Source organism: Electrona antarctica, assembly GCF_951216825.1.
Source record: "Electrona antarctica genome assembly, chromosome: 22".
NCBI classification, from domain to species: domain Eukaryota; kingdom Metazoa; phylum Chordata; class Actinopteri; order Myctophiformes; family Myctophidae; genus Electrona; species Electrona antarctica.
Window position 1 is genome coordinate 9755052 of NC_136805.1, and position 26776 is coordinate 9781827.

At 42.6% G+C, this 26776-nt stretch overlaps 2 protein-coding genes across 3 annotated transcripts; one reads left to right on the forward strand and one right to left on the reverse strand.

Moving 5' to 3' along the window:
• Positions 1–1931: 1931 nt before the first annotated feature.
• On the forward strand, positions 1932–4627 carry mrpl58 (mitochondrial ribosomal protein L58). Of its 2 annotated transcripts, XM_079492167.1 has the most exons (6): positions 1941–2135; positions 2298–2322; positions 2461–2520; positions 3153–3235; positions 4217–4386; positions 4476–4627. In XM_079492167.1, exons 1-6 carry the CDS (start codon positions 1992–1994, stop codon positions 4558–4560), a joined length of 567 nt encoding a protein of 188 aa, XP_079348293.1. In that variant the 5' UTR covers positions 1941–1991; the 3' UTR covers positions 4561–4627. The 2 variants fall into 2 exon arrangements, with proteins under 2 accessions (XP_079348294.1, XP_079348293.1); XM_079492168.1 differs by lacking the exon at positions 2461–2520 and having other exon boundaries at positions 1932–2135.
• Positions 4628–9140: 4513 nt separating this feature from the next.
• LOC306915377 (cerebellar degeneration-related protein 2-like) lies at positions 9141–26439 on the reverse strand. Its single transcript, XM_079492703.1, has 6 exons — positions 25956–26439; positions 16347–16459; positions 14767–14915; positions 14182–14346; positions 13591–13798; positions 9141–13019 (listed from the first exon to the last, which is right to left on the reverse strand). Exons 1-6 carry the CDS (start codon positions 26038–26040, stop codon positions 12246–12248), a joined length of 1494 nt encoding a protein of 497 aa, XP_079348829.1. The 5' UTR covers positions 26041–26439; the 3' UTR covers positions 9141–12245.
• Between the last annotated feature and the right edge of the window lie 337 nt (positions 26440–26776).

Sequence of the window (26776 nt, forward strand, 5' to 3'; positions counted from 1 at the left end):
AGATTTAAGTGGGGGAAATGTTGACTTGACATTCAGAGCTGGAATGAAATCCCCTGTAACAAGAGTTGCAAGGTAGTGTAGGCTTAGCCCCCCTAAGCCCCCTCAAAACAAGCCCAATTGACTGACTTCTATGTAAACCAAGATTTATTAGCCCCCCCCCCCCCCCCTCTAAATAGCCAGCACCCCCAGTCACAATTTTCTGGAGCCGTCGCTCGAGTGTAACATGCTAGTACTACTGCTGTTACACTGTTATAACGCAGTTATAACACTCTTATTTGTATGTTTAAAAATGTTGCTTTAAAAATAGTCAGATCGAGCCCCAGTGGCCTAATGGATAAGGCACTGGCCTCCTAAGCCAGGGATTGTGGGTTCGAGTCCCATCTGGGGTGATAGTTTTTCCCCCCACCTGGAGTGACACTCTCACATAGTAAAAGCATACCATGGAAATACAGAGAGGTTTCCAAATACAATATAAGCTGATAGCAACACTCTCTTGACTGACTCTAGTCAGAAGCAAAGAGGGCCTAGACTAGAGCCCTTCTTTTCGCAGAAAAGTGAGCCTGGGACCGAGGCTACTAGAGCCCTCGACCCATTCATCCCACCATCAAACACACATAGAACTAGCCCTGGTCCAGTGCTTACAGCGAGTCTCTCTCTCTGAGACTCGCTGTAAGCACTGGACCAGGGCTAACATAGAACATGCATGTATCATTTTGTGCATAGACGGTCAGATAGTGTTGATGGTCATCGGTTAGACTAGTAATGGAATTATACTTTAGTACACTGACCATCACATAATATGTGATGGTCAGTCAGTGTAAGCATATTATACTTACATATAGATGAGTGATACACAACATACTGGGTCAAGGAAGCAGATAAAGGTCATAAATATATGAATATAGATGAAAGAAACTCCCTCACACTGTCCTCAAACGCAAGAAAGATATTCACCAGGTTATCTTAAGGTTGTTAAGAAATTTTACCACTAAAAGCAAACCTTATGACAGTCTGCAAAGTGCAAACCAGTCTGTCTTGTTAAGCATACATTGCATTATTATGGCATACATGTTGTTTATTACCATGCTCTATCAAACAGATTGGTCAAAATCAAAATCACGTTCATGGATAACAGCTACTGAAGTCAAACTTTGCCCCAAATACGGAGAGGACTCATTGACGTCATAGTACAAACGTCATTGTGGCAGCGGTGGCCGAACGGATAGCGGCGCGGTCTAGATACCGGAAGGTTCCCAGTTCGAACCAGCCGTCCGACACGTTAAAATTACCACCGCTGAAATGCCCTTGAACAAGGCATCAACCACTACGATGAAATGTGTTCTATGAGCAGGGCCTGGCTGGAAACAAGTTCTTGAGCTTAGCCCAGATACCCTGGGTAAATATAGATTTCATTTCATTTCATTTCATAGATTGAGCGCATGCGTCCTTCTTGTTGTGGTTTAATGTTTATATTAAAAAATAGCTATAAAAGCGGGTGAATTGGTTCCATGGTGTAATGGTTAGCACTCTGGACTCTGAATCCAGCGATCCGAGTTCAAATCTCGGTGGAACCTGACTTTATGTATTTAATAATAATTCTATTCCGGTGCTTTGTTATTATTTTACAAACAGCATTTGTAAAAAGTTGGAGAGTTGGATACGCCCCCCAATAGGAAACGCCCCCTTTCTGACTCTGGAGGGTGGCGTCACGCTTTGATCACGTGATCATTTAAAATCCCAGACAGAGTTACGACAACTCCATTCACTAATCACTTCATGGGGCCAGTCTCTTCTACACAACCAGAAGTTTACGGAATGCATTGGAGTCTACGGGCTCGCGCGAGTACATGAACCACGTGACCAGGCTGTTTTCTGCCCCCTCAATGTCGTAACTCTGTCTTACTCTATGCCCCGGTGGAGGGTCAGGGGAGGGTTAACCCTGACAACAACTGCCAGTGCTTGGCGACTGGCGACTAGTCGATTGATTCAACATGGCGACGTCCATGTGTATAAACAGATTGATTAATGTTCAAGTAAATCAAACGTGTGAAAGAAACACTCTGATCAGACGTTGCATCTATCTAAGTGTTGTTGGGTACAGAAACCGAGGGACACAAGATGAAGATAGGCATGAGGTACGATGTGAATGATATGGCAGAAGAAGCTACGATATTGCTTAGCTACACACACAATAATTAATGTGCAGAGTGCAGACAGTAACAAATGTTTTAGTCATGTCTCATGTAACCTTGCCTGTAATTCGACGTTTAATTTTTCACTGTCTGTCTGTATCCTAGGATGCCCAAGTTCACGTTCCAGTTGGTAAATATAAGCACATCTTTTGTTTTGACAACATATTGTACTTTCATAGTAGGAACATTTGATCTATGTTTCCCCCATAATGTCAGTTGCGTCTTCCAATAGTCTGCTAATGTATTCCTCTCATTCTGGGTTAATTAGATCGGCTAACAGTATGTTACAGCCGAAGCAGTGGTCCAGGGGGTCAGCATGTCAATAAAGGTAATTGTTTTTGTTGCCTGACAGATTTTAGTAGTACAGACCGATTAAAAAGGAATCCGAATCCCATTATCCCAATCAAAACTAACTAATTGGTAAATGGTAATTTACTGGAATCACACTGTAAAACTAATATACACAGAAAGACATGAAATGTTAGCCTTACTGTTTCCTATCCTGATACAATTCCCACTAAAGTAGCATGGTATGTCCCCTAGAGGGCGATAGACATCCACAAATTATAGTCCTCCTCCTGGATACAAATGGGTACTAAATTCTGCTACTGTAGTTAATTGAATAACTGGCTATATCATCTGGCTATTTAGTCCACATGAATTGAATAGTGGGATCAGTGGGAGATACCGTAGTCATGGTAGATATGGGAATTTGGCTTGAAATGACGTTGAGGTTGATAGGAAAGGAAAGGGTCTCTGAATGAATACTAAAGGGCCAGGCCCACCTGAAGTTCTGAATGTCATAATGTAGTAGTATGTAGCCCGCCAAACTGAAGAAATTCAGGTTATTCTGGTGGAGTGTACAATTGTCTAGGGCTCTAGGCTTATCTTTCAATAAAACCTGTCAGTATAAATGCACAAGAAAAACCTTGTCCCTCTCTTTCTCTTCCCATTACATAGTCAACACAAAAGCACAGGTGCGATTCCATGTGAAAACAGCAGACTGGATTGCAGAAGATGTCAGACAAAAAATCCTTGAAAAGGTTTGTATTGAAATATGACAAACTATTTACAAGCTACATTCAACACCCTATATATACATGTATATGCCAGTGTCACCAAAACCTTCTGTTATGTGGATCAGAAAATATGCATGGCATGTCTTGTTGACTATACATGTTGACACAAATCAGTAATTCATCTGAAATCCATCCAATGCATACTCGATTCTATTGTTCGCAGAAGGTTGTTTTCTTGCCTTTAGGCTTAATTTGGCAGATTATACATACATGGGCAATGGGCATCAGTAAATCACATAAAACATTAAAAACACAAAGGTGTTAAGTATTAAAAGTACACGTACAAACTTCAACTCTCATTTCAAATGTAATTGAAAAAGCCATATTCCACCAGTTAATCATTCATCGCTGCAATAATGATCTCTTTGATAAATCCCATTCTGGTTTCTGTCAAATTCTGTGCCCTCCATCCTGAGGATTAGCAATCTGCTGTTGGCCGCTGACTCAGGAGGATGCTGCTCCTCCTGTACCTGAGCTGCATTCTTTATACCACTGACCATTCTGTTCTCCAAGCCATCCATGAATGGTTTACAATTACATCATATAAAACCAGCAGAACCTTTTGTCTCTTTAGGCCTACGGTGTTCCCCAAAGCTCAATTTCTGTCCCACACTGCTTCAACTTGAAAAATGAGTGAGAAGCAGTTCACTGCTCATCTCAAGTTGAGGTTATTAAAAAAAACTTTCGGTCAGGCTGCAGGCACTAATATTGGCCATCACCTAAATCTGCTGTTCTATTACACCACTACAACTGTGAGAGAAGCATTTGATTGCAGTATTTAATTAGGTAGGCCTATTCATGTCTAAGAATTCTGTTGGTTCTTATAGAAAGCTATAACAATGTATCAAATAGTAACATGACAGTGAGCAACAGTTTGCAGACTTTTGCACTTTTGCATTCAAAGTATTTATGCAATATCAAAAATAATTCTGCATGTCCTGCCAGAACAAGACTCGTATCAACAAGGCAGGGGAGCTGCTGGTGACCTCAGAGCTAAGTAGGAGCCAGCAGCGTAACCTTGGGGACTGTATAAGGAAGATCTCTGACATTATAGCTGAAGCCAGTGAGAAGCCATATGAACCAACTGCAGAAGAAATAGCCATTAAAGAATCCAGGTATTGGTACAAGAAGCACATTTTTGGTACTATTCGGCTAAACTGGTAAACACGTTTGTTGTATTATGGACATGTCTGCTGTGCTACAGGCTTGACAAGAGCACCAAGGAGCGGCTGAAACAGAAGAAGATGCTTTCAACAATCAAGCAGAGCAGACGAGTGGATTTTGACTGAATTATTTTGAGTGTCATTTTATTTATATTCATTTTTGTATAATGTATTAAACTTTAATAATACTGCAGTTCAGTTTGATATTATTTTGTACTGCTGAATACATTATTTTACATAAAATATAAAATGGAAATAGTGTAGTAGTGCTACTGTGCTACTTTAAGTACCGGTAAGTAGTTTCCACCACAGGGAGCAAGTTTTGTATGCCATTGCCAAAAATCAAGTTTGATGAAAGTGTCCATCACAGGCTGGCACAGTGAGTACACTTTGTTTGGACATTCATTACCTGCCCTAATTACTATAAGAGCTAAAAACACCAGGTAGGCAGGGATATCAATGATGGGAAGGGAATCCATCAAAAAGCATTTGATTGAGGCATTGAAAGACAGGTCTTTATTGATCTCCAAGGGGAGGTTGAGGTTTAATAGCAGCATAATGGCATTTAAGTTAACAACGGGACAGGAAATACTTGTGAGACTGAAATAAAAGTAACAACAATCAAATCTGAAGATGAAAGTAAAATAAATGTAGTAGACGTAGGCCAACATACAGACTGACGTGGACAGTGGTGTGCATGGGGTGAATGCAACACTGTCCTGTCCCCCCTCCCAGTGAGGTGTGGCGTTCCACAAGGAAGCATACTAGGTTCCTAATATATGTAAACGACATGACATCAGCTTGTGAACCACAGCACCTCAAAGGCCCTTAAAACAAGGCTCCAGACTCCCCAAAACAAACTGGTCGGGCTACTACTTGGCCTCACTCCCTGAACCCACCTCACCCCTGCCCACTTTGACAGGCTGGAATGGCTTAGGGTTGACGACAGAGGTCCACAAGATTCGATACACCACCAAGATACCCATGTACCTCTCTAAATACTTCCTTAACGTCAACTAAGTCCACAACACCAGAGCGAGTTCAACAAACCATGTGCAACCCAGATTCGGCACAAACAAGGAACCTGAATCCCCCACCCACCCCTTTTACCTCCTCTGATTTCCTGTTTTTGGCTATATAGTAGTGTATATTTGTACGTCTCTAAATGTATATGATGAGTTGAACATGGTGGACCCTATTGTAAACAAGTGTAATGCTTCATGGTGTCGTCCACACTCACAGTCTTTTATTGAGTTGTGCTTGAAATATACTGTAATTCTCCAAAACTTTATATATTCTTAATATAAAACAATGGAAATTGCAAAACTAGCAGAGGATGGTTTCGATCCATCGACCTCTGGGTTATGGGCCCAGCACGCTTCCGCTGCGCCACTCTGCTGCATGTTCTTCAATCAGTCAATCATGCATACGGTACGGGTGCATGATCATTGCATGATCATGGGGGGGTGGGGTAGTTGCAAAAGTCGGTGCTTTCTATTTCTATAAAAACAATGGGCTTTTTATAGCTTTCTACTAGCAATTGGATCTAAACGATCTGTATTTTATCGAGTCTGTCTGATTAAGGAAAATTCAGACTAGGCTTCTACCAAATAATTTCCCATTGGCATTTATACGCCTGACATCTGTGAGCGGTAGTCTACCGGCGCACATAACATGACATTTTCTTACTTCTTTGACGCTTTCAGTGAAAATCACATATGAACACATTATAATAGAAACAAAAATAAAACAATGGAAATAGCAAAACTAGCAGAGGATGGTTTCGATCCATCGACCTCTGGGTTATGGGCCCAGCACGCTTCCGCTGCGCCACTCTGCTGCATATTACGTTCTCAATTATTAGACACTTTCACATAATAGAAACAAAGCGAAAACAAAAAAAAATGCAAAATTAGCAGAGGATGGTTTCGATCCATCGACCTCTGGGTTATGGGCCCAGCACGCTTCCGCTGCGCCACTCTGCTGTGTACATGCCGAGCGCTTCTGTTTGCTACTTATACGAATCATCCATTAATCATTGAGTTTCTGAGAGAATTTGTCACGTTGTTGGTCACGCAGAATCTGCGTCGCAGATGTTAATAGTCATCGTTAGTTAGTTAGTTAGTTCAGTCTACATTCAGGGCCAGAAGCTCTTCTACTCTGTGTTGAGTACAAAATAAATCCATCGCGAATTTAAGGTAGCATTCGTTGCCAAGCTAACCTACTGCCAAGCTAATAATGTATCTGAAGAAGACATATCGGTCATAATAAACTCATAATGAAATGACCGTCTTGGGGTTAGTTCAAAATAGTCTTTGCCGGTTCCGCTCTTCGTGTTCGTATGCATCTTGTATCAAGGCTACGCCAGGCGCAGAAAAAAGCGACCACGAAGGGACTCGAACCCTCAATCTTCTGATCCGAAGTCAGACGCCTTATCCATTAGGCCACGCGGTCTGGGTGCATTGACGGTGGTGGTAGCCGGTATCTAAAAGTATCAAGTATCAATGTGTTTGGGTTTATTTCTATTGCATTTAATAATGTTTACACTTTACAGTTTTGTAAAAGGCAATAATAATATTAATACTAATAATAATAACTTTATTTATATAGCACTTTTCTGAACGAAGTCACAAAGTGCTGTAAAACAAATTCACTAAAAGCAGGAAAATCTAGCATTGCCTACTGCCATAAAATAGTACCGCTTTTGTTTTGTTTTGTTGTCTTTTTCTACTATAAAGTTTGATCGATCTTAGCTCTGCTCCATAGCTCTAATGCGTTGCATTCAATGCAACGCATTAGAGCTATGGACTAGAGCTATCGATCTATGATAGTCTCGATCCATGGCTAGGAAGTCACTGGAGGCAGAGCCGTCTAGATGAGGAGGGTTGTGTAGTGTGTGTACTGTAAGGCAAGCTGTGTGCTTTTGTCCCGATCCCGATATATATTTTTTGAAATACTTAACTTTTATATGGATGTCGATCAGAGCGCGCTGGCTGCTGAAACCTTGCCAAATACAGACGATTCACAGAGTAGATTGTGTGCACATCTCAATGCCTATATTCAGGCCAGGTGCTGGATGTCAGGCATCAAGGCAAACAACATCAATCCCAAATATAGACGATGCCAAGTTCTGATTACACCTCAGTACTGGCTGCACCCAGGGCATCATGTAGCGAGAGTAAGCATGCATAAAGTGAGTGGCAAAGTGAGTTTACTTTAACGTTGTTTAATGCAGTCAGATAGGACTGTGAGCTGTCAAGGCCAGAAAGTATATTTTTTGCCACTCAGAGGCGTTCCTGCATAACTTCCGGCCGATGATGTAACATACCCTCTATTCGTGTCGTACGTCACAGATACTTCATAGATGACTGCCGACTCCACCAGCCGCCAAGGAGTTCTGTTCCATTCTCAGAATCCCACTCATTTGAAACAAATCAAAATTATTCAGTTTGGTAGGTTATCCTTATCCCTGACATTATTGTTTTGAATTGTGAAGCATATTCCTGTTTTACCTTTCAAATTCAGGGTCTCTCTCCTCCAGCTAGTTGGTCAAGTTCAACATATTGGTCACAAGCAAACAGATATAGATAGGCCTATTTTGAATAATATAGTAGTGGTCAAGAGGTGCACACACATCCAAACATTTTGAGGGGTGCTGTCGTGCTGGATCAAAAAAGACAAGGGCCGCCTTGAAAAGTACTCATACTGGCTGGATCAGGGTGATGGTATACAGTGCACTTCCATGGTCCCAAACCTAAAGGATTATCAATGCTGTCTGAATGTCGTGGTAACCCTACCGTGAAGCATCAAGCATGCATGACTGACGAGGACTAACTTGCTCCAATGCTCCTCCATGAACCCCAAGGATTTTGGTGGCCCCCACCCTTAAGCCCTAACCACACCAGGGGGTTGCCACACTAGCCTGTGGTTTGGGCCTTAGACCAAAAATGCCCAACAATTGCATAATCTATAAAAACTTACATTTCATTTTGGAGTCACACTATTGGAGCACAGGAAGGATGGCAATAACCGTTGGAGTTACCTTTCAAGAGAGGTATTTGTTTTTTCCCTAATGTGATCTACCTGGTCAACATGAAGTCAAATGATCTCCAAAGTCATATAAATGTTGTAATATATCCATGTACTGGCTCCCGGTGAATTTCAGGGTCCAGTTTAAGGTTTTGGTGCTCACTTTTAGAGCCATGCATGGTCAGGCCCCAGGTTACTTAATTGACCTGGTGCCACGTTATGTGCCCAGTAGAGCCCTCAGGTCTGCAAAACAGGGTCTATTAGACCCACCCTCCACCAAACTGAAGACAAAAGGTGACAAAGCTTTTCAGGCTGTAGCAGCCAAACTCTGGAATGCTCTTCCAATAGCCCTGAGATTTCCCCCCTCTGTGGACATTTTTAAAAACAGCCTTAAAACGTTCCTTTTTGCACAAGCATTTGTAGATGGTTCAACCTGATTTTCCTGTTTCACCGTATATTTATTGATTCATTACGCTTGTATTGTCATTTTATTTGAATTGTACAGCAATTTGTATCTGCCTTGTTTTCCTTTTCTTGTATTTTATTGCATCATGTAAAGCACTTTGTGGTGCTATATAAATAAATGTACTACTACTAGAGTAGACAACGTTGCTTCATGTCATCAGAAGTCTTCATCCAACACTTCTGTATGAGATTTAAACACAACACAAGAGGCATAATATCAATGCTTTATTAACATAGCTCAGTGATGAAGAGAGCTAACATACTGTATGACCAATCGTTGATGCCAGTATTCTATTAACTAATAATACACACGTTTGAACCGGATGATATACGTAAGTAAAACAAATTAGGTTCAATCTAAGAATATGTTAGTGACATTTGCATACAGGCACCAAAACAAAATAATAAAACGTTATTTAGAACAATGTTATAACATTCACACACAAATAAATAGAAGATAACTTTAACTATACAAGTCTTCAAACGCAAAAGATGACATTTTCAAGTGCAATAGGTAAGACATTGCAGCACATAGACCTATAAGAGCCATTATATTAAAAGACTGAGATAACAGGCTCATGGGGTTTGGCATCATTTACTCCAATGGCTTGATGTACTGTTCCTCACTCCTTGTCACATAAGACTGTGGTGCCACTGCCTACATACATACATTACGGTCATACTATTACAAGTGACTCAACAACGCAACATATTATCAACAGTTTGATTTGTTGAATCTGGCATGTGGGTGTTGGTTTCCTGTGAACTCAACTCTACACACAACAGTCCTCCAGAGCTAGGACTGAACTTAGTTTCAACAGTTAAGACAGTTCACTTCAACACAAGTCCCCCAGTCAGAATGCGTTGAGAGACCCTGAGAGAAAAGAAAATATTCTTGGACTTTCCAAACGGCAATAAAATCCATTCTCTACTTAACTTACATTTCACATTACCACACATCACAATTGTAGTGTTTTAGGTTGCCATGGAGGCTACGCTTGAAGCATACATACGCTATTCAGTCCTCAAACGGTTTACTGCAGAATTAGATATAAAATATGCAACATTCATATTTAAGAAAGTTCTAAATCTTTAATTTACCCAAGAAAAAGGCATAGGTACATACTGTACTGTCTATAGTGGAAAAAGGTGCAATACGGTTGCAGGTTTGTTAGTTTTATATCATACTGTTATAGAAAGGCTCAAGCTAGAATCCTTATATGGCATAAGGGTGACAATTCTGTTATATGTCCCTCTATAATTAGAGAAAAAAATATCTGCAAACGGCATTTTGACCTCTAAGCTCCTCTTTATCAGGAACTATCCTTGTTTACTGTATGTTTACTGTACGCTCCCAAGCCTTTCCTTGTCTTCATACAACGGCCAGTAGATTATGTTTTGACCATTATTATCACAATCACAGTTATGCCTGGTTATGTTTATCTATTCATTTTTTTGGTTTGGTTTATTAGAGGTGAGGCAGCAAAGTTACACCTCCTTTCCCAACAGCGTAAACGGCGTATACTGTATGTGGTCGTGTCAGAACAAAAGACAATAAAAAATACACTTAACTAAGCAACATATCTATTTCACAGCCTTTAGCATTTAATATGCTCTTGCATGAGTGTTCGTAATACTTAGGGCACAGAAAAGGCAACATTGTTTGCGGCATCTTTTCACAAAGATAGAGGACAGCAGCTTTTGTTCTGCTAGCAGTTAGTGGGTTTATCATTCCGCGACATTGAGGACTCAATGAGACAGGACATTTTGAGAAATAAGACAACGCAAAAACAATCTTCTCCCCAGCATCATACTTAAATATAATTTGACTTGCCTGCCTTGATTATATAGAATTGCTACTCATGAATGTTGATAACTCCTGCACGATGGCCTAATGGTGATATGCTCCCTTTAGAGTGAAGTAGCATGACACTGAGAATTTCACAGTGGAAGGATAAAGTTCCTTATTCAAACATTATTTATTATAACTTTAAGTGCATAAATAGGATTGTGGATGCCTAAATAACATTAACTTACTTAATCCTCTATTGCATTTGAGCAAAAAAAAAGTACGGTGAGGCATCCCTAAAATATAAAATACAGTATCAAGGTCACACACGGGCACGCACGCACGCACGCACGCACGCACGCACGCACGCACGCACGCACGCACGCACGCACGCACACACACACACAGAGCAAAGAGCAGTGCGCCATAGTAGCAACATGCTCCAGGCAAAAGGTCTGTTGACGATTTATAATTAGAAAATGTACTTTTATAGATATACTGATATACCAGTTTCTGAATTATAGGCCACTCCTGCTCACTCTTGAAGATGGTTGAGAAGAGTGGAGACTAACTGAACTATATAGTGTAACTGTATGCCGTAATGGATTGATTATATAGAGAAATGTCACGTTCCTGTTTTAATCTCAGATAGACACATTTAATCATTACTCCATGTTCTTTAGCAGAGGCACATTTCTAGAGGCAGGTTTAACCATTAAATGATTTTGGTGCAGTGTGATGGTGTGAGAGGCATACGGCTGTTATCTTCTTGGCTGTATCTTGTTAATGTTGTTAGTATAGCTGTAAGTCACAATTGCTCTAAGTGTTGTTTTGTAGCAAAATGCAACTGACAATTAACATAGTTCTTAGGTAAGGATTAGACAGAGTACATGTTCAATTGATGCAATTGGTGCCACATCTAAAGGTGCAAAATTTGATTGCTGTTTATGTCTTATAATGAGGGCTGAATTTAATTGTAGTCATTTAAATTAATTTCATGCAAATTGGATTCTACCTTATTTGACTATCTTATTAGACACAGCCCATAAAGCATTTTTTGAGCTGCCATTGCCTTTCGGCATGCATTTCTATGAGAAAGCCATCCTCTTCTCAGCACCTTTCGTTTTAGTGCTTTCGGCAGCTCGTGTCAATTTTGAGAAAATGCTCTGGGCACCTCGAGTATAAAACAGTTCAACATTTGGAGAGGAGTGCCACTCGTCAATGCCGGGACAAAAAACGATGAACAAACGTTACAGAGAGAGGGGAGGTTGATTACAGCTGCGCAAAACACACACTGCTACCTCTTCTCCTGACAGCAGGATCTTTGTTGAGATCCGCTGCCAAATCATCTGATCGATCCTAGCAACAATAATTTGGAAAAGCTCTGGGTATTCACATTTTTTACATCCAAAGCGCAAAAAAAGGGAAAAAAACACAGCCTCTAACAGTGCTCCATTTCAGTCAGGGAAAAACTCAAACTATGAACAAAACAAAACAATCCCATAGCAACTCTCAAAACCCCAGGTGATTATTGTTTACTAGATTTGCCAAACTTGCTAGATTTGCTCGGTTTAGAAGCTTTGGTAGCTTTGATGTCAGTCTTGGTCTTCTGTATACGAGAAAATATCTCTTTAAAAAGGGCTTTGTACTCTGGAGTATTCTGGCCCAGTCGCTTATCCACAGCCTCCACCTGTTTGCTGATGCTCTCGATGGCCTCTGGGGTGGAAGGGGACAGGGACAGGGTGGGGGTGGGAGGAGGCGCCGGGGTGGGGCCCATGGCACAGTCTTTCATGGAGGGGTCTCTGGAGACGGGCCGAGAGGTCTGTACCCCGGTGTGACAAATGCCCTCCTCGTGGCGCCTACATTTCCCCAGCAACTCCTCGTACTTCTCCAGTAAGGCGTGGTACTGCTCATCCACCTCCCTGAGTATGGACATCCCCCTCTTCCTCACGCTGTTGGCGTGGATAGCGTAGCTCCCCCTCCGGCGGCCAGAGGCGTCGCGCGCCACTATGGCGTTGAGCGCCGTGTCGCTGCAGCTCTTCCTCACCGGGCTGGACGTGGGCAGGGCCTCCCCGCCCACTCCCCCGCCGCCTTCCGTCTCCTCCCTCACCCCTCCTCCCGTCTCCGCCCCCTCCGCCTCCAGGAAGGTGTCCGTCTCCGGGGTGTTGTTGAGGAGGTTCTGCGTGAACGCCAGGCCGTCATCCTCGCCGCTCAGGAGGAACGTCCGCGCGCGCCGCAGCTGCTGCAGCTCCTGGAGCTCTACCTCCAGCTCACGCACCCTCACCTGGCAGCTCTCAGCGTCCTGCCGGGGAGAGAAACATACATGGATTAAAGCAACACCCTCACCTGGCAGCTCTCAGCGTCCTGCCGGGGAGAAACATACATGGATTAAAGCAACAAAAAATATCACGGCTGAAACATTTGTGAAACGGTGTGAAAGGAGCCCACCTAGCGCCGTTTCCTAAACAATTAACACATAATGTTTAAAAAAAAAAGCTGTTTTAGTAATATTGTTCCTGCTGTTATACATCCAGCCAACCGGGTGAAGAAATCACAGATTGAGGCTTTAACCTTTCATATATAGCTTTTATATGAAAAGCAAATTAGGCATGATTCATTTTTTATGGAAGTTGCTTTTGATCATATTGATAGTTTGACCACTTCAAGTGCTCTAATCTTAAAATAACAACAGAAAATAGTAATAAGGCATGCTGTCGTCTATGGAACTGAGAACTCCATGAACATATGAGTCACATTTTTGCAATCATCATGTTCTCATATAATAGCCATCATCATATGTAATCCAGAAGCCTGATGACGTGTCACATTTGTGTACGGCGTATTAAGTATTCATTGGAGCTTGATGCCTATACCTGCACCCGTTTCTCCAGGCGAGAGAACTCCCCCAGGAGAAGGTGGCACTCCTTCTCCGCTCCCTCCCTGCGTCCCCTCTCTGCCCGCACAGCTGAGCGCAGAGCTGACACCGCATCCCTCAGGCGATCGTTCTCCTCCTCGACAGGCGGGCGCTTTGCTTCCACAATGAAACTCTCAGCTCGGCCCACCACAAACCCATCCTCGTAACTGAAAGAAATACGCACGCACACAGACACACACAATGTTAGCTAGTCTTTTTCGGTACTAAACAAGGTACTCATTATTAATAGTAGTAGTATTTTATACAATATTTATCCTTTTTGAGTGGTGTAAACCACTCCTACAACTGGCTTTGTTAGTTTGTCTGTCTGTCTGTTCGTACCAAAAAATGAGCATGGTTGCTATGGTCACCCAGTTCACACGGGTGTGATTTCATTACGTCAGACATTACGTCAGACCACAGCTGATCAGTCTATATAAGACCTTACACCACTCAGTTCACACGGGTGTGATTTCTTTTTAAATCACAATTCACTTCACCATATTGTATGATTGTAAAACCATAAAACAGTGTTCCGACGTGTCCTGACCTGGGTGCTGTACAAAGCTCCCTCAGGCAAGGGAAAGAGGCAATGGTTTTGCGGCGTTCCCTCTTCTCCCTCTTCACACGGAGCTGTTCCATGGAGCGAAGGTTCTCTACCTGCCCTGAGAGAGACTCCACGTGGGTCTGCAGAGTCTCAATGGTCCCTGTCAACCTGTCAGACACAGGAAGAGAATGGGTTAGGACAGAGAATGGTTGCACTTTTTAGCCTGTGACACAACATAGTTATTAGACGTTTGCCCGGGACCCAAAATAGTGAAAATGTATATTGGCTATTTTCACAACTTCTTAATTATTATTTTTTATTTATAGAATTTATGGCTTCTTTTTCAAATGGGGGGAGGGGAAACTCTTTTGAAATACATTGTTTTTGTTGTAGGAAAATAAAATGGGATTTGGGAAGGAAAAGACAGAGGGAAGTAGGGAAATAAAAACAAGATTGAGAAAGAGGTTTAGAAAGAAAGAAAGAAAGAAAGACAGAAAGACAGAAAGACAGAAAGACAGAAAGACAGAAAGACAGAAAGACAGAAAGAAGGAAGGATTTGGAGCGTGCTCAAATCCTGGTGTCTGTCACCTCTCGATCTTGTGATGTGAGGTCTTGCTGTCAGTCAACAGTGTGCGGTTGTTGAGTTCCAGTTCCCTGGCGGTGCTATCCAACTGCTCGTACACTTTAGCATGCTGCTCATTCATGTCCCGCAAAACGTCCAGCTGCTTCGACAGGTACTGGAGGGCACAAATTAACATAAATGTATTTGTTGTGGTGGTGGGTAAGGATCAGCTGAGTCGCAAGACTCGCACGTGCAGAAAACATGTGTCAACACCAGGCCGCATTGCACTTACATTCTAGTTCATTAGACACACACACAGAGAGAAATATATACAGTATGAACAGTGGATGTATGACGTGCCTAGCAGATATGGAAACGAGGATAAGAACAGAATGAGCAGGAACAAAGCATGCGTCTCATATCATTGCGCACATACAGTCAGTCTCTCTGGCACAGTAGTGGATGGTCATCATATCATGGATATCAATATGCTTACGTAGATGAGTGTTTCGCCATCGAGTCAAGCATAAATCATCATAACAGTATTGACTTGTCAAACTGACTAAAACAGACATAATGCACATACACACATTCTTTTGATTTTGATGTTGATGAAAATGGGGATGCCAGGTGAAACTAAAGTGGTAAATCATATACAACACGCACCTTACACAGACTTAATCTCTCATTTCAGTTAATAGTATTGTTTAAAATTAACCACATGAAACCTACTGTCTCTATATTGATCATATCAAGCAAAGATTCTGTGAAAACAGCTGATCTACAAGCTGACAATGCGATACGCTTTTGCCAAGTACCGACCCTTGGGGGATCCTGGTCAATGAAGTTGAAGTGGTTAATGGCTTTGTATGTCAGTGAGGAGGGAGGGGAATGGGTTTCCTGCATCTCTTGATTGAATATTTTTTCCCTACACTGATTCTCAGTTTCCATTAGACTAAACTCATTACCTGGGTTAATGGCTTACAACTTGTTTGTTGCTGTTTGGCCAAATGCTCACCAATAGATGAATGCATATACCCATGTTGATTTCATCATCAAAACGAGAGCCCAGACACTTTTAAATATTCCAAACGACATCTTTTCTGATACACATTAGTGGGAGAAACAAAGACTACTGGGCGGCTCATTCTTCCTCCTCCTATTCCTCTTTTGGTCCGGCTGAATCGTAATGATCTCTCGGTATTAACCCATTTTGGGCGGGAACCCCTTTTGGTGTTTCATTGTGTTATACTTTGGCTATTGAAAAATAGCAGATCTACAAGCTCACTACGAGCTTGTAGGTCTGCTATTTTTGAAAAATCGTGAAAATGTGGCGCAAATCTTTGAATCAATATTCTTTCAGAGCGAACGTTTTTTAACTCAAATCTTTGCTTCTGGGTGGTCCCTGGAACTACATATTTTCAGATGGGGGTCGGTGGCCAATTGCATTATATTTTGGGGGGTCCTTGACATGAAAATGTTTGAGAACGACTGACATAGAAACATGGGTTTTTCAGAAAACTGTCAGGATTTAGAAGGCATTTGTAGAATCGTTCCCAGGTTTAATGCCGGACCGCCGGTAAGATTGTCATCCATCCATCCATACCTCAATCTCCTGCACCTGCTCTTCATTAGTGATGTACATCTGCTGTAGGGAGTCCTCCAGCTCCTTGTTCCTCTCCAGCAACGTCTTGCCCAGCTCGGCCGCCAGGTGGAGGTCTGGACAAAAGGGAGCAGAGACGGAGAGAGAGAGAAGGAGACAGGAAGATACATTGATTGATGGGAATGGCAGTGATACCAGAGAGCAAGGGCCAAGATATAGAAGCACATTTCAACAACAACAACAATACATTGAAAGTGCTTTACACAAAACATTAAGACTCAGTAAGACTCATTACAAAAGGACCTTTGCACACGATTACAAATAGTTATTTAGGAATTCAGGAAATAAAATAAGAAAACAGACAAATAAGAGAATGCAATTTAAGTGCAGAATGAAAATGAAAAACCTCAGTAAAAGGCAGTGGCAAACAGAACAGTCTTCAGCTTTGATTTCAAAGAACTTGATACAGATGTGACAAGAGACAAACTGTCCGCCCTACGACAATAAATACCTACCCCCCCCCCCCCCCCCCCCCCCCGAGACAGAGTGGTATAGATACTTAGATGTAAGAGGAAAAGAAGAAAAGGAGGACTCGAGGGAAGATTGAATTAGACAGAGAGAGGGGTGGATGAACAATCACAAGGATGGAGATGAAAAGCGACATTTAGGAGTTCATTATACACACAAAGTGGTGCAGTGGCTATCTAGGCTATCTGGAGGTACAGTAGAGGCTGGTATAATGAATGCGTATGTGCTCAAAATTAATGGAGCCCATCGGTCTACTTTGGGACAAGGTTATTAAAAAGGTGTCTGTCAGGACGGGCACGGTACTTTATTTTAGTCTGGAATGAAGCAGGACAGCTACAGGGAGAGAAGGAAAGAGAGCTGGAGCCAGAGAGAGACAGCATTCTCAGTGCATCCCCCATTGCAGACGGTGTATGAAGGTCAACTGATGTGTGCCAAGATAATTTGATGAAGAGCCCACCTCTCCAATGAGATCAGCACCAAAATAGTTGGAGAATGATTCATAAGCATTCAGTCAGTGAGCTGCTCCTCCTCGCTCACCATAAGGTCAGGGGAAACTTCCAATGTGCCAGAAAGGATATAGCGCCTCCGATATATGTGCAATATGCGTGTAATAGAAGTTGTCAAAAGTTGTGTTGAAAGTTATTAAAAAAACCTGATTTACAATAAGATTTTCATTCTTGTGCAGGATGTCCGTGTACTGTAGACTGTAGATTTTCAACACAATGATGAAATAAAATATTATATGTAAAAGATAAAGGTAAAAATGACCTCTTTCTTTTACAGACCAGTCCATTTGCACTGCTTTGCTTCAAAGAAAGGTTGGAAAGAAAGAAAGTACCAGTGTTCAACAAAATAATTATATAATTATAATTAACAATATAGAATCATACCATCAAATCAAATTATGGACTTTGTGTGCTGCAGGATGTACATTTTTTTCTTCTTCTTTTTGCGATGCATCAAAATAGGTATCGAGTATCATTATTTATACTATTATTGTGCCCCCCAAAGTAATAAAGTAAATAAATAATATATATTGTATACAGTATATACATTATACATTTTACACACACACACACACACACACACACACACACACACACACACACACACACATCATACTGTATATCATACACTACATGTGTAATATACAGTATTAAATAATGCATTGCGTCGTTCAGGGAGCCTTTAGCAACAAGCATTCAGAGATCCACAGCGTCGCGGGTCGTAAAACAATGGAAGCACTTAAGAGACCAGCTGTTGCTTTTCTCTTTATTGCCTTAATTTGTGCTTCCAAGTCATTGCAGGCCGAACTGGATGCTGAGTCACTCTCTGTTCAGCACTGACAGGTATCTGTGTGGTGTACATATTGCTGGGTCTGATGACTCAGCAAGATGTGAACCGAAACAGAAAAGAGAGATGGGGTAGGCTGCACTGAAAAGCCAATAAGGTCGTCACACTGAGACCAGTTGTCTGTCTTCAGCGATCAATACAGTGATCACTGGGAGTGATTCCAGAGGCAGACATTGATTGCTTTCATTAAACCCCTAACCTCTGACCCAACCGTGTTTGCATCAGGGCCTAAACATGAAATAACATGCAAGTCAGCAGCAAACAAGCATTTATACTGTACTGTACACTGTTCACAGGAAATTTAAAGCAGTGGTTCCCAAAGTGGGGTCCGGGGACCCCCAGGGGTACTTGAGGGAGTTCCAGGGGGGACCCAACTAAATGATAATTAGGAACCAAATGGACCCTTATGGGTCTGTAACTCTGAGAGTGTACAAATGGAAATGGTTCCATTTGTACACTCTCAGAGTTAAATTAACATTGATTTTACAAAATAAATTGGGGGTCCCAGAGATAGAAATGCCATTAAATGGGGCCTAATGCATGTCAAACTGGGGGCCCTTGAAATTAAACGGGTTGAGAATCACTGCTAGAGCCGTAAAAATCTTCTCTTATGGGGGTCCCTGGCATATCTTTTCAAATGGGGGTCCGTGGGCTATTTAGTGTCAATTTGGGGTTCCTTGACATTAAAACGTTTGGGAACTTCTGATTTAAAGAATATTGCATGTACCTGTATACACACTTGATGTTATCCAGGGGTCGATAGGGTCTCGGGGGCACAAGTACAAGTCATGTTCTCCTTGCCCAAAGGTCATGTCCCCTTGCCCGACAAGTAAACCGTAATAGGTACAATTTTAATTAACTTTTTTCTTTTCTTTTTTGTTAAATTTACTTGCTTATTTTGGCATTGTACGGAATGGACATACCTCAATATGCATGCCGAATATCACAATAGCTATACAATATGACTTTCCACAGACCTGAAAGCAAACTCCACTTGCCCGCACGTTTTATTCACTTGCCACGTGCAGTCGGTCAACCGTTAGTGTCGACTAAACCCGTTATTCCTCATCGTAGGCCTTTTCCACCACATCTACATATTGCCTCTTCCTGTCTTTGCTCAATTAAACATGTGTACTGAGCAGTGAGAATACTACACAGCATAGCATGCTGCTGTTCACAGCTGCTGCACATGGGCTAATTCACAGGCTTGCTTCTGCACTGACAGCTTAATTAATTCCCATGTGGGTTTGGCCACACACAGGTAGGCTACAAATGAATGCAGCAATCCGTAGAGTTTATGCCGTTACACAGAGGTGTGGTGCAAAAACTGCTGATCTACTAGCCTACAACGCATTGCAGTATGACGCGCTGTGGGCTTGTAGATCTGCTATAACCAAAATCGGTAAACCAAGAGGATATGTTCTATTGTTCTTGTTCCTTCTGTCTGCTTCTGTGATGTGTGTCCTGTAATGTACCTTGTGTAATGTATTGTGTATGTCCTGTCTGTATCTTGAACGGTGACGTCATGGACACAAAGCAAATTTCAGTGAAAGCTGACAATAAAGTTGTATCGTATCGTATCGTATCGTATTTTCGGTGGGTGATGCCCACTAACTATAAATGCTCGAGTTGTCAATGGTGTGTCTGTCTAGCCAATCTAGCCATCCCCTCTCCTATTGACCAGCCAGTGAGAAGAGGTATATGTGGAAATTAAACTGATAGGCTTCATTTTCTTTATGAAATGTCTCTTTCACAGGTGATTTATTTTTTTGTCTTAGTTCTTCTTGGCACATCTCCAGGTCGTCCTCAGACGAGCCTTCCATCGTCGCTTCCAGTCATCCCGGTTCTCCATACATCCGGCCAGCTCGTTGGTACTTTTGCGCTCCTGCATCTGTCTTGAGTACATCCACATATGTTAGTATGGGACGTCCTCGTGACCGGTGCCCATGTGTTGGTTCCCACAGCACCAGTTTGCTGGCTGGGAGCTCTTGGTGTCTTTGGCAGTGTCCTGCAAGTCTCATTCTTCTGGCTGCTATTTATTTACATGGCTCACCAATAATTAGTTATTCTTTCATAACATACGCCAACACATCACACCAGCGATTGTTTTCCCCCACCTCCAACACAAGAATGGGTTCTGTATGGTCCTAAAATCAACTGTTCTTCTGTTATTCACCATATGGGGTTGAATAAGGCTCACAGCTTCAATGTAAAGCTGTGTACTGAGTTGTACAGCCATGTTACTCACCGAAAATAACTGATTTTGAATGCCTTTTTTTACAGTTGAAAATCAATTATTTTCAGCGAGCAACATGATCATATGACCAAGTATAAATTAGGCTTAAGAAAGACAGCACTGGAGACACTGCTAGAAATGTCAATACTTAATAGAAATACTACACTCTGTCAGTCTCTGTGCTTGTCTTATTTCTGATGTAATGACTTACAAGCCGGCACAGCTGTGGCTTTTACAGCCAATTGGATGGTGTTGCTCCCATAAATTATCTTGTTTTTTCCTCGGGAAAAAAAGAAACTGAATTACATAAGCAGAGAATGTGTACCGCTTTGGCTGAGGTCTGCCGACAACTGACCACCAAACCCCTCTCTAAAGCTAAGGGCGGGTTTGAAAACTCCCAAACCAGACAAAACCAATAAAAACACGGACAACCACAAACACTAGCTCAGCGTCTGTATTCTCTATGATGATTAGTATACTGGGATATATGTTTTGCAGAGATAAAACAGGTTTACTCAATATCCCCTCACTTCAGGGACAACATAAACTAGGGAGAGGGAAAGATAGCAGAAGGCTGGGATAGAGGACTGAAATGAGAGAAGTGAAGAGATAAATGTTTAAAGTTCCCCTCAGTAGTAAACCACATGAACCCTAGCGTCCCTATTCTGTGCAATGTCAAATTGACGTCAGCTATTGTCGGCAAAGAGATTTGGTGTAGAGTAAAAAGGGAGGGGACCAAGTACAGACCCCTGGAGGACGGACCCCGGTCCAAAAAGTATATACTGTAGGTTTAAAATGGTTAACCATGCAATGCTGGCCACCAGCCATTCACAGTCTGCTTATCTTAACTCTGTGTTGTAGCCCAAAGAGGACGACATTGTCATCGTCATCCCAGGGTCAGTGCCTGTACATAAGCTACTGTGCTGCATTAATGTTCCGCACGTTGTAATAAACAATGGACAGCCCTAGTTGCGCATACATGTATACAGTAATAATGTATATGCAATCAAAAAAATGCTTTTGTGCACAGCACACACAACGTTGCTGCATGTGTAAGCAGGCCAATCTGTGCCCTCTATTCCTGCATGCATGTGGAATACCGGCACAAAGTGATCTTCTCAAGCAAAGCAGCACAGGAGTTGTTTGTCTCTCCTGTGAATCATTGGAATGTGGAAGAAAACAGTCCATATCCTGTCTCCTGACCTGATCTGTGCGACAGACCCACTCTGAGAGAGCAACACAGTCAAGTTTATAGTGCTGGTGTCTTCAAGTGGCGCAAGCACGTTATAGCCTGTAATAAGAGTAGACTGCCCTGGAAGCTACTCATTAGATTAAGCCTTGATATCCAGTGGGTCCTAGCAAGCCTCCTGTCTCAGCTGGTCTGGGCACATATTTGCGTCTTGGACTAATGCCATTACAAGCTCTGGCTGACTAACAAAGGGCTTGAACAAAGAAGCATCCTATTCACACGTTTACTTTGCACCCTTTTTTAGTCTCTTGACTCTTTTTGTTTCAGTTTCGGAAAGACGGAAACACAAGTACATCTGCAAACATACTCCCACTTCAGACTTCACATCATTTAACATTCCACGTTTCACATCTGCTGCATTTCCAGGACACGGATACAGGATAGTTTTTTCTTTCCTTCCAGTGAGCTTTGTTTGCCCAGTGATCCTAACATCATCTCAGGGTGGAAGTCTCGCCCCAAAACACGCTCGCCCCCTATTTATTTTGCGGACCCCTCGCCCCCAACGGTTAATGACTGTATTTGTTTTACTGAGGATAAGGTTAGAAATAAGTTTAGGGTTAGGGTTAGGGTTTTGGCAGCGTTTTACTTAGGTTACGTTTAGGAATAAGGTGCCGACTGTTCCGAGGTTGTCGTATTTCCCCCGGAGCGGCATGCGTTTTGGGACAAGCGTTTTGGTATTCCACCTCAGTGGTTCCTCTGCAGCTGGAAGTAATACAGTAATACAATGCCAGTGGTGTCTCTCTTTCTGATGGAGTCATCGCACCTGGCAGTGTCACACGTCTGGCGGTGTGTGCACAGCCAGTCAGCACTTTAAACCCTGAACCATACCCTATACTCGACACTGTGGGCCACTGGCAGCCCTTCACTTAATGCGGCCCGCATGTTGATATCAGAATACTGATATAGTATTGATATCAGCTGTTACACAATTCCAAATCCGCTTTAATGACTTCATGACTAGTATTAAATGACTAGTACTTAATGACTAGTATTAAAAATGTTATTGTCTTTTTGTGTCCAATGTAGTTATGTTAACAGTTCATAAAGTTAACATAACTATAACTAAATGCATTTGAAATTCAATAAAAAAAAGGTTACTTTTCAAGATTCCAATTAAAAAATAGCACAAAAAATATTCAGGTTTTCAATTCAAATATAGCAAAAATAGCTGATCTACAAGCTTGTAGATCGGCTATTTTTGCTATATTTGGCTATTTTTGCTATATTTATATAGTAATATGCACTGTGGCCCTGTGGAGTGAGTGTGGAAATATTTTAGCCCTCGCCATCGTCAAAGTTGCCCCCCCCCCCCCCCCCCCCCTGACCTAGGGGGTCAGGACCTGGGGGTCCTCTCCTCTGTGGAGCAAGCTGGTCAGGAAAGAGGCAGTGCAACATTGAGACGGATGAACAGAAACGCAGGACAAATTGTTCTTCAATAATATGCAATTGTGGAAAATGCAGTCCTTTCTAGTGCTGTCTATTTCACACGCATATCTCTCACAATATATATTTTTTTATCTCTCCCCACTGTCCTTTTGCAAATTATACAGTGAAGAAGAAATACCATTATTTATGTGCCATGCTAGTTGTGTGCATGTGTGGTGTGTGTGTGTGTGTGTGTGTGTGTGTGTGTGTGTGTGTGTGTGTCTCTGCATCAGCTCATTGCACCAAGTTGGTTGTGTAATAACTGCTTTGGCACAGACTAGGTGATAGATTAAGAAGGCAGGAGATGACAATTGGTGGTGCAAAGGGAGAGGCGGTGTTATGTGTGGGTGATTCTGTCATTTTTATTTCTTCTATATGTTTCAGAGAAATGGCTGCTTGCGTGGGAGCAGACTGGCCGTGTACTAGTACCACACATATTTCACTCTGGTACAGATAATGTAAACCTTTAAACACCAGGGAAACTTTGACAGGAAAAGACTCGCTCACCGTATAGAAAATAGAAGTAAAACTCCTTAAACTGAGACTTAGAAAAATATTTCTTCTTTATTTTAACATGCTCAAAGTTTCGGTCCTAGGACCTTCGTCAGTGCTATATGATTTTCACAGACACAGGACTTGCTCTTAAAGAGCTCCAAAACAATACAGCTCAGGTGCTGAGATTGCTAATTGATGACATCACCAGATGGTGGGGCGTGGACATTACAGAATAGATATACAAATTCACAGTTATATAGGAAACAAGAATACTGCATACAATACATCACATGTTGAAGAATACTGCATACAATACATCACATGTTGAAGAATGCTGCATACAATACATCACATGTTAACAGACTAATACAATCAGTTTTTAAACCTTTAAACACCAAAATACCACCAGAATAAAGAAACATATAACTACCTTTCTAAAGAGCATATGACATTTATATTTAGGGTGTTTCTGTTTTCTGTTTGTTTCTGTTGTTTAGGTTGTAGGTATAATTAGATTGTTTCTCAAGGAAATGACTCGTGCTGTAGGCTATAAATATAAACATATTATCAGGACACACTCAGGATGAGGTGAGTGGCTAAACACTACCAAATGCCATCCAATGGAGTCGAGAACTCCATGAACTCCAAATATTTAAAGGACCACTTCACCACTTTTCAACTTCTCTTCCTATTGGTCCTCACTAATGATCATGATAACATACCGCAATTTTTTTTCTACTCAATCTGTGTCTCATAGGAGGGCTGTGGGCAGTTCAGAAACCCGTCCACCAGTGACATCATCGATGGGGATTTCAAGCCAATAGAAACTACAGGCTTTCTTTTCCTGAAAAGTTGCAATGCAAAAATGGAAGCCACGATAATAAAAATCTAAATATATTTTAAAACAAATCTTGTTTAAAAAAAAAATCTGCCTAACGATGATGTCACTGGTGGACGGATGTCTGAACTGCCCACAGCCCTCCTATGAGACACAGACCTAGCAGAAAAAAATGGTGGTGTTTTATCATCAACATTAGTGAGGTGAGGACCAATTATATGAAGAGATGTTGAAAAGTGGTGAAGTGGTCCTTTAAGCAATCAATACCAAATAACAACTGCATCCGACTTGCAGTTATGCCATGGTAGGTGCATGGGCTTGATGGAGAGAGTTACTATCCGAGTTTCAGGGTAGACACCGTTTTTTGAGTGGTGCAACCACTCCTATAGACAGCTATGTGTGTCCCTGGCTGGCAGGGTCTGTCCGTGCCTGGCTGGCTGGCTGGGTCTGTCCCTGCCTGGCTGGCTGGCTGGGTCTGTCCGAGCACGAAATAGCCTTTGGTTAGTTTTCACAACCAAGTGTCACTGTTGCGCAGTTGCACACTGGACGCATTTTTCGGAAACAACGATGGAGAAACCGCAAAAAATCCGAAAAACGTGCTCGGTGTGTGGGGACCTTAACTGTATATATGATGATTTGGGGTGTTACAGTACAGTACAGTACAGTACAGTACAGTACAGTACAGTACAGTACAGTACAGTACAGTACAGGGATCCCCTGGGGACCCCCACAGGTAACTGTCATTTCTCAACCATTTCGGACGCGGGGTGGCTCGCCAGAACCGGGCCGACCCCCTGGGCACGTTCCTGGGGGTCTGGATGTTCCGGGGACCGCCCGGAAACCCCCACACGGTAACTCTGTCATTTCTTGACCGTTTCGGACGCGGGGCGGCTCATCGGAACCGAGCCGGCACCCTGGCCGCGTTCCTGTGGGCCTGGAACTTCCGCGGGGACTCCCACACAGAGTTGCACCACTCCCTTTACAGTCACACGGGTGTGATTTTAATTTGTCAAATAGAATAGGCCTACTTCCATGTACACTTGTAAAGTGTAGCCTTTATTCCAAAATGCATGGCTTAAGTAAACTTCTTTAAGACTTGAGTCCCGTTATTTGCCGAGGGTTCTTTGTGCTTGATGGTTTACCAAGTTTATTATATATATAAGCAAAGTTATAGACTACTTCAAACAGATCGAATACATCTTTTCTGATCACTTCAAAAGAAAGCTGTGCTCCAGTTGTCGGAGCCGTGACAAATCTACTGGTTGCTGGCAAGCTGTCAAAGTGGCATAGCTTGTGCATTATAATATATGATTAAAAAAAAGTACATGCAAATTAAAAGCAAATTGTGTGTAGGTGACATCATAGCTCTTGCATGAAAAAGACCTTTGTGCAGAAGAGATCTGCGCTCACCGGGCTCACCCGGCCAGCTGGGATGCTGCATGCAGAGGGCCGTGCGTGTAGAGGGTGTGAGGAGGGTGTTTTGCTTACCCTGCTCGAGATCGTGCTGGTCGTACCATGGCTCTTCCTCTTCGGTCACGAATTCTTCCATTCTCCCTGAGCTTAACCTTAGCATGGATCATGAGCCACCTCCACAACACCGCCTGAATAAGCCTGCCCGCGATGAACTGCAGGATCGAACACGCGCTCTCTCTCTCGCGTCTCGCCCTCTCTCTCTCTCTCTCTCTCTCTCTCCGTGTGTGTGCGTTCGCGCACGCGCGTGTGCGTGTGCGCGCCCCGGACGCCGCGTCCTCACATGCACAAGGAGGATGTTGTACAGTCAGTATGACGTCTGCTGCCTAAACAAAAGACATCCAGTTTGGTCCTCTCTTAGCAGCACCCGGCGACGAATAACTGCCGCCCTCCCCTAGTCGTCTCCTTATGATAATATCGAAACACAAATCCACTTTTGGGCGCCTTTTGCACGCAGTCTCCACACCCACTGTCTTTATTTTATCAACTGTAAACGTGCACTCTGGACTGGAAGTCAGCTGTTGTTGGAAGAAGGAGTGTTTACTGTGTTTTATATTTCCTTCCTCCGTCACACTCCCACCTCTCCTCTCATCCCCCCCGTCCCATGCTGTTCCAGGGACCGCTGCTGCTCTGCACTCTGCAGACACACACACACGCACACGCACACACACAGAGAGACAGACACACTGCTAGACGTGGCAGATGATGATGATGGTGGTGATGTTGCAATAGGCAGCAGCAGCACTTCCTCTCTCCGACCCTCCCTGCTGCTTCCAGCCTCCAGTGTCCATCTCCCAAAATGACTCTCATCACAGTCGGTATACCAGTGTTGCCAGATT

What these genes read in the sequence shown, in the direction of transcription:
- mrpl58 (XM_079492167.1), top strand. Translation starts at nt 1,992, where the DNA reads ATGGCGACGTCCATGTGTATAAACAGATTGATTAATGTTCAAGTAAAT. An exon ending in AAGATGAAGATAGGCATGAG is followed by an intron (nt 2,136 to 2,297) that starts GTACGATGTGAA and finishes TCTGTATCCTAG; the next exon opens with GATGCCCAAGTTCACGTTCC. An exon ending in GACAAAAAATCCTTGAAAAG is followed by an intron (nt 3,236 to 4,216) that starts GTTTGTATTGAA and finishes ATGTCCTGCCAG; the next exon opens with AACAAGACTCGTATCAACAA.
- LOC306915377 (XM_079492703.1), bottom strand. Translation starts at nt 26,040, where the DNA reads ATGCTAAGGTTAAGCTCAGGGAGAATGGAAGAATTCGTGACCGAAGAG. An exon ending in CCAGCACGATCTCGAGCAGG is followed by an intron (nt 16,460 to 25,955) that starts GTAAGCAAAACA and finishes CCTTTTGTCCAG; the next exon opens with ACCTCCACCTGGCGGCCGAG. An exon ending in GCCTGGAGAAACGGGTGCAG is followed by an intron (nt 13,020 to 13,590) that starts GTATAGGCATCA and finishes TCTCCCCGGCAG; the next exon opens with GACGCTGAGAGCTGCCAGGT.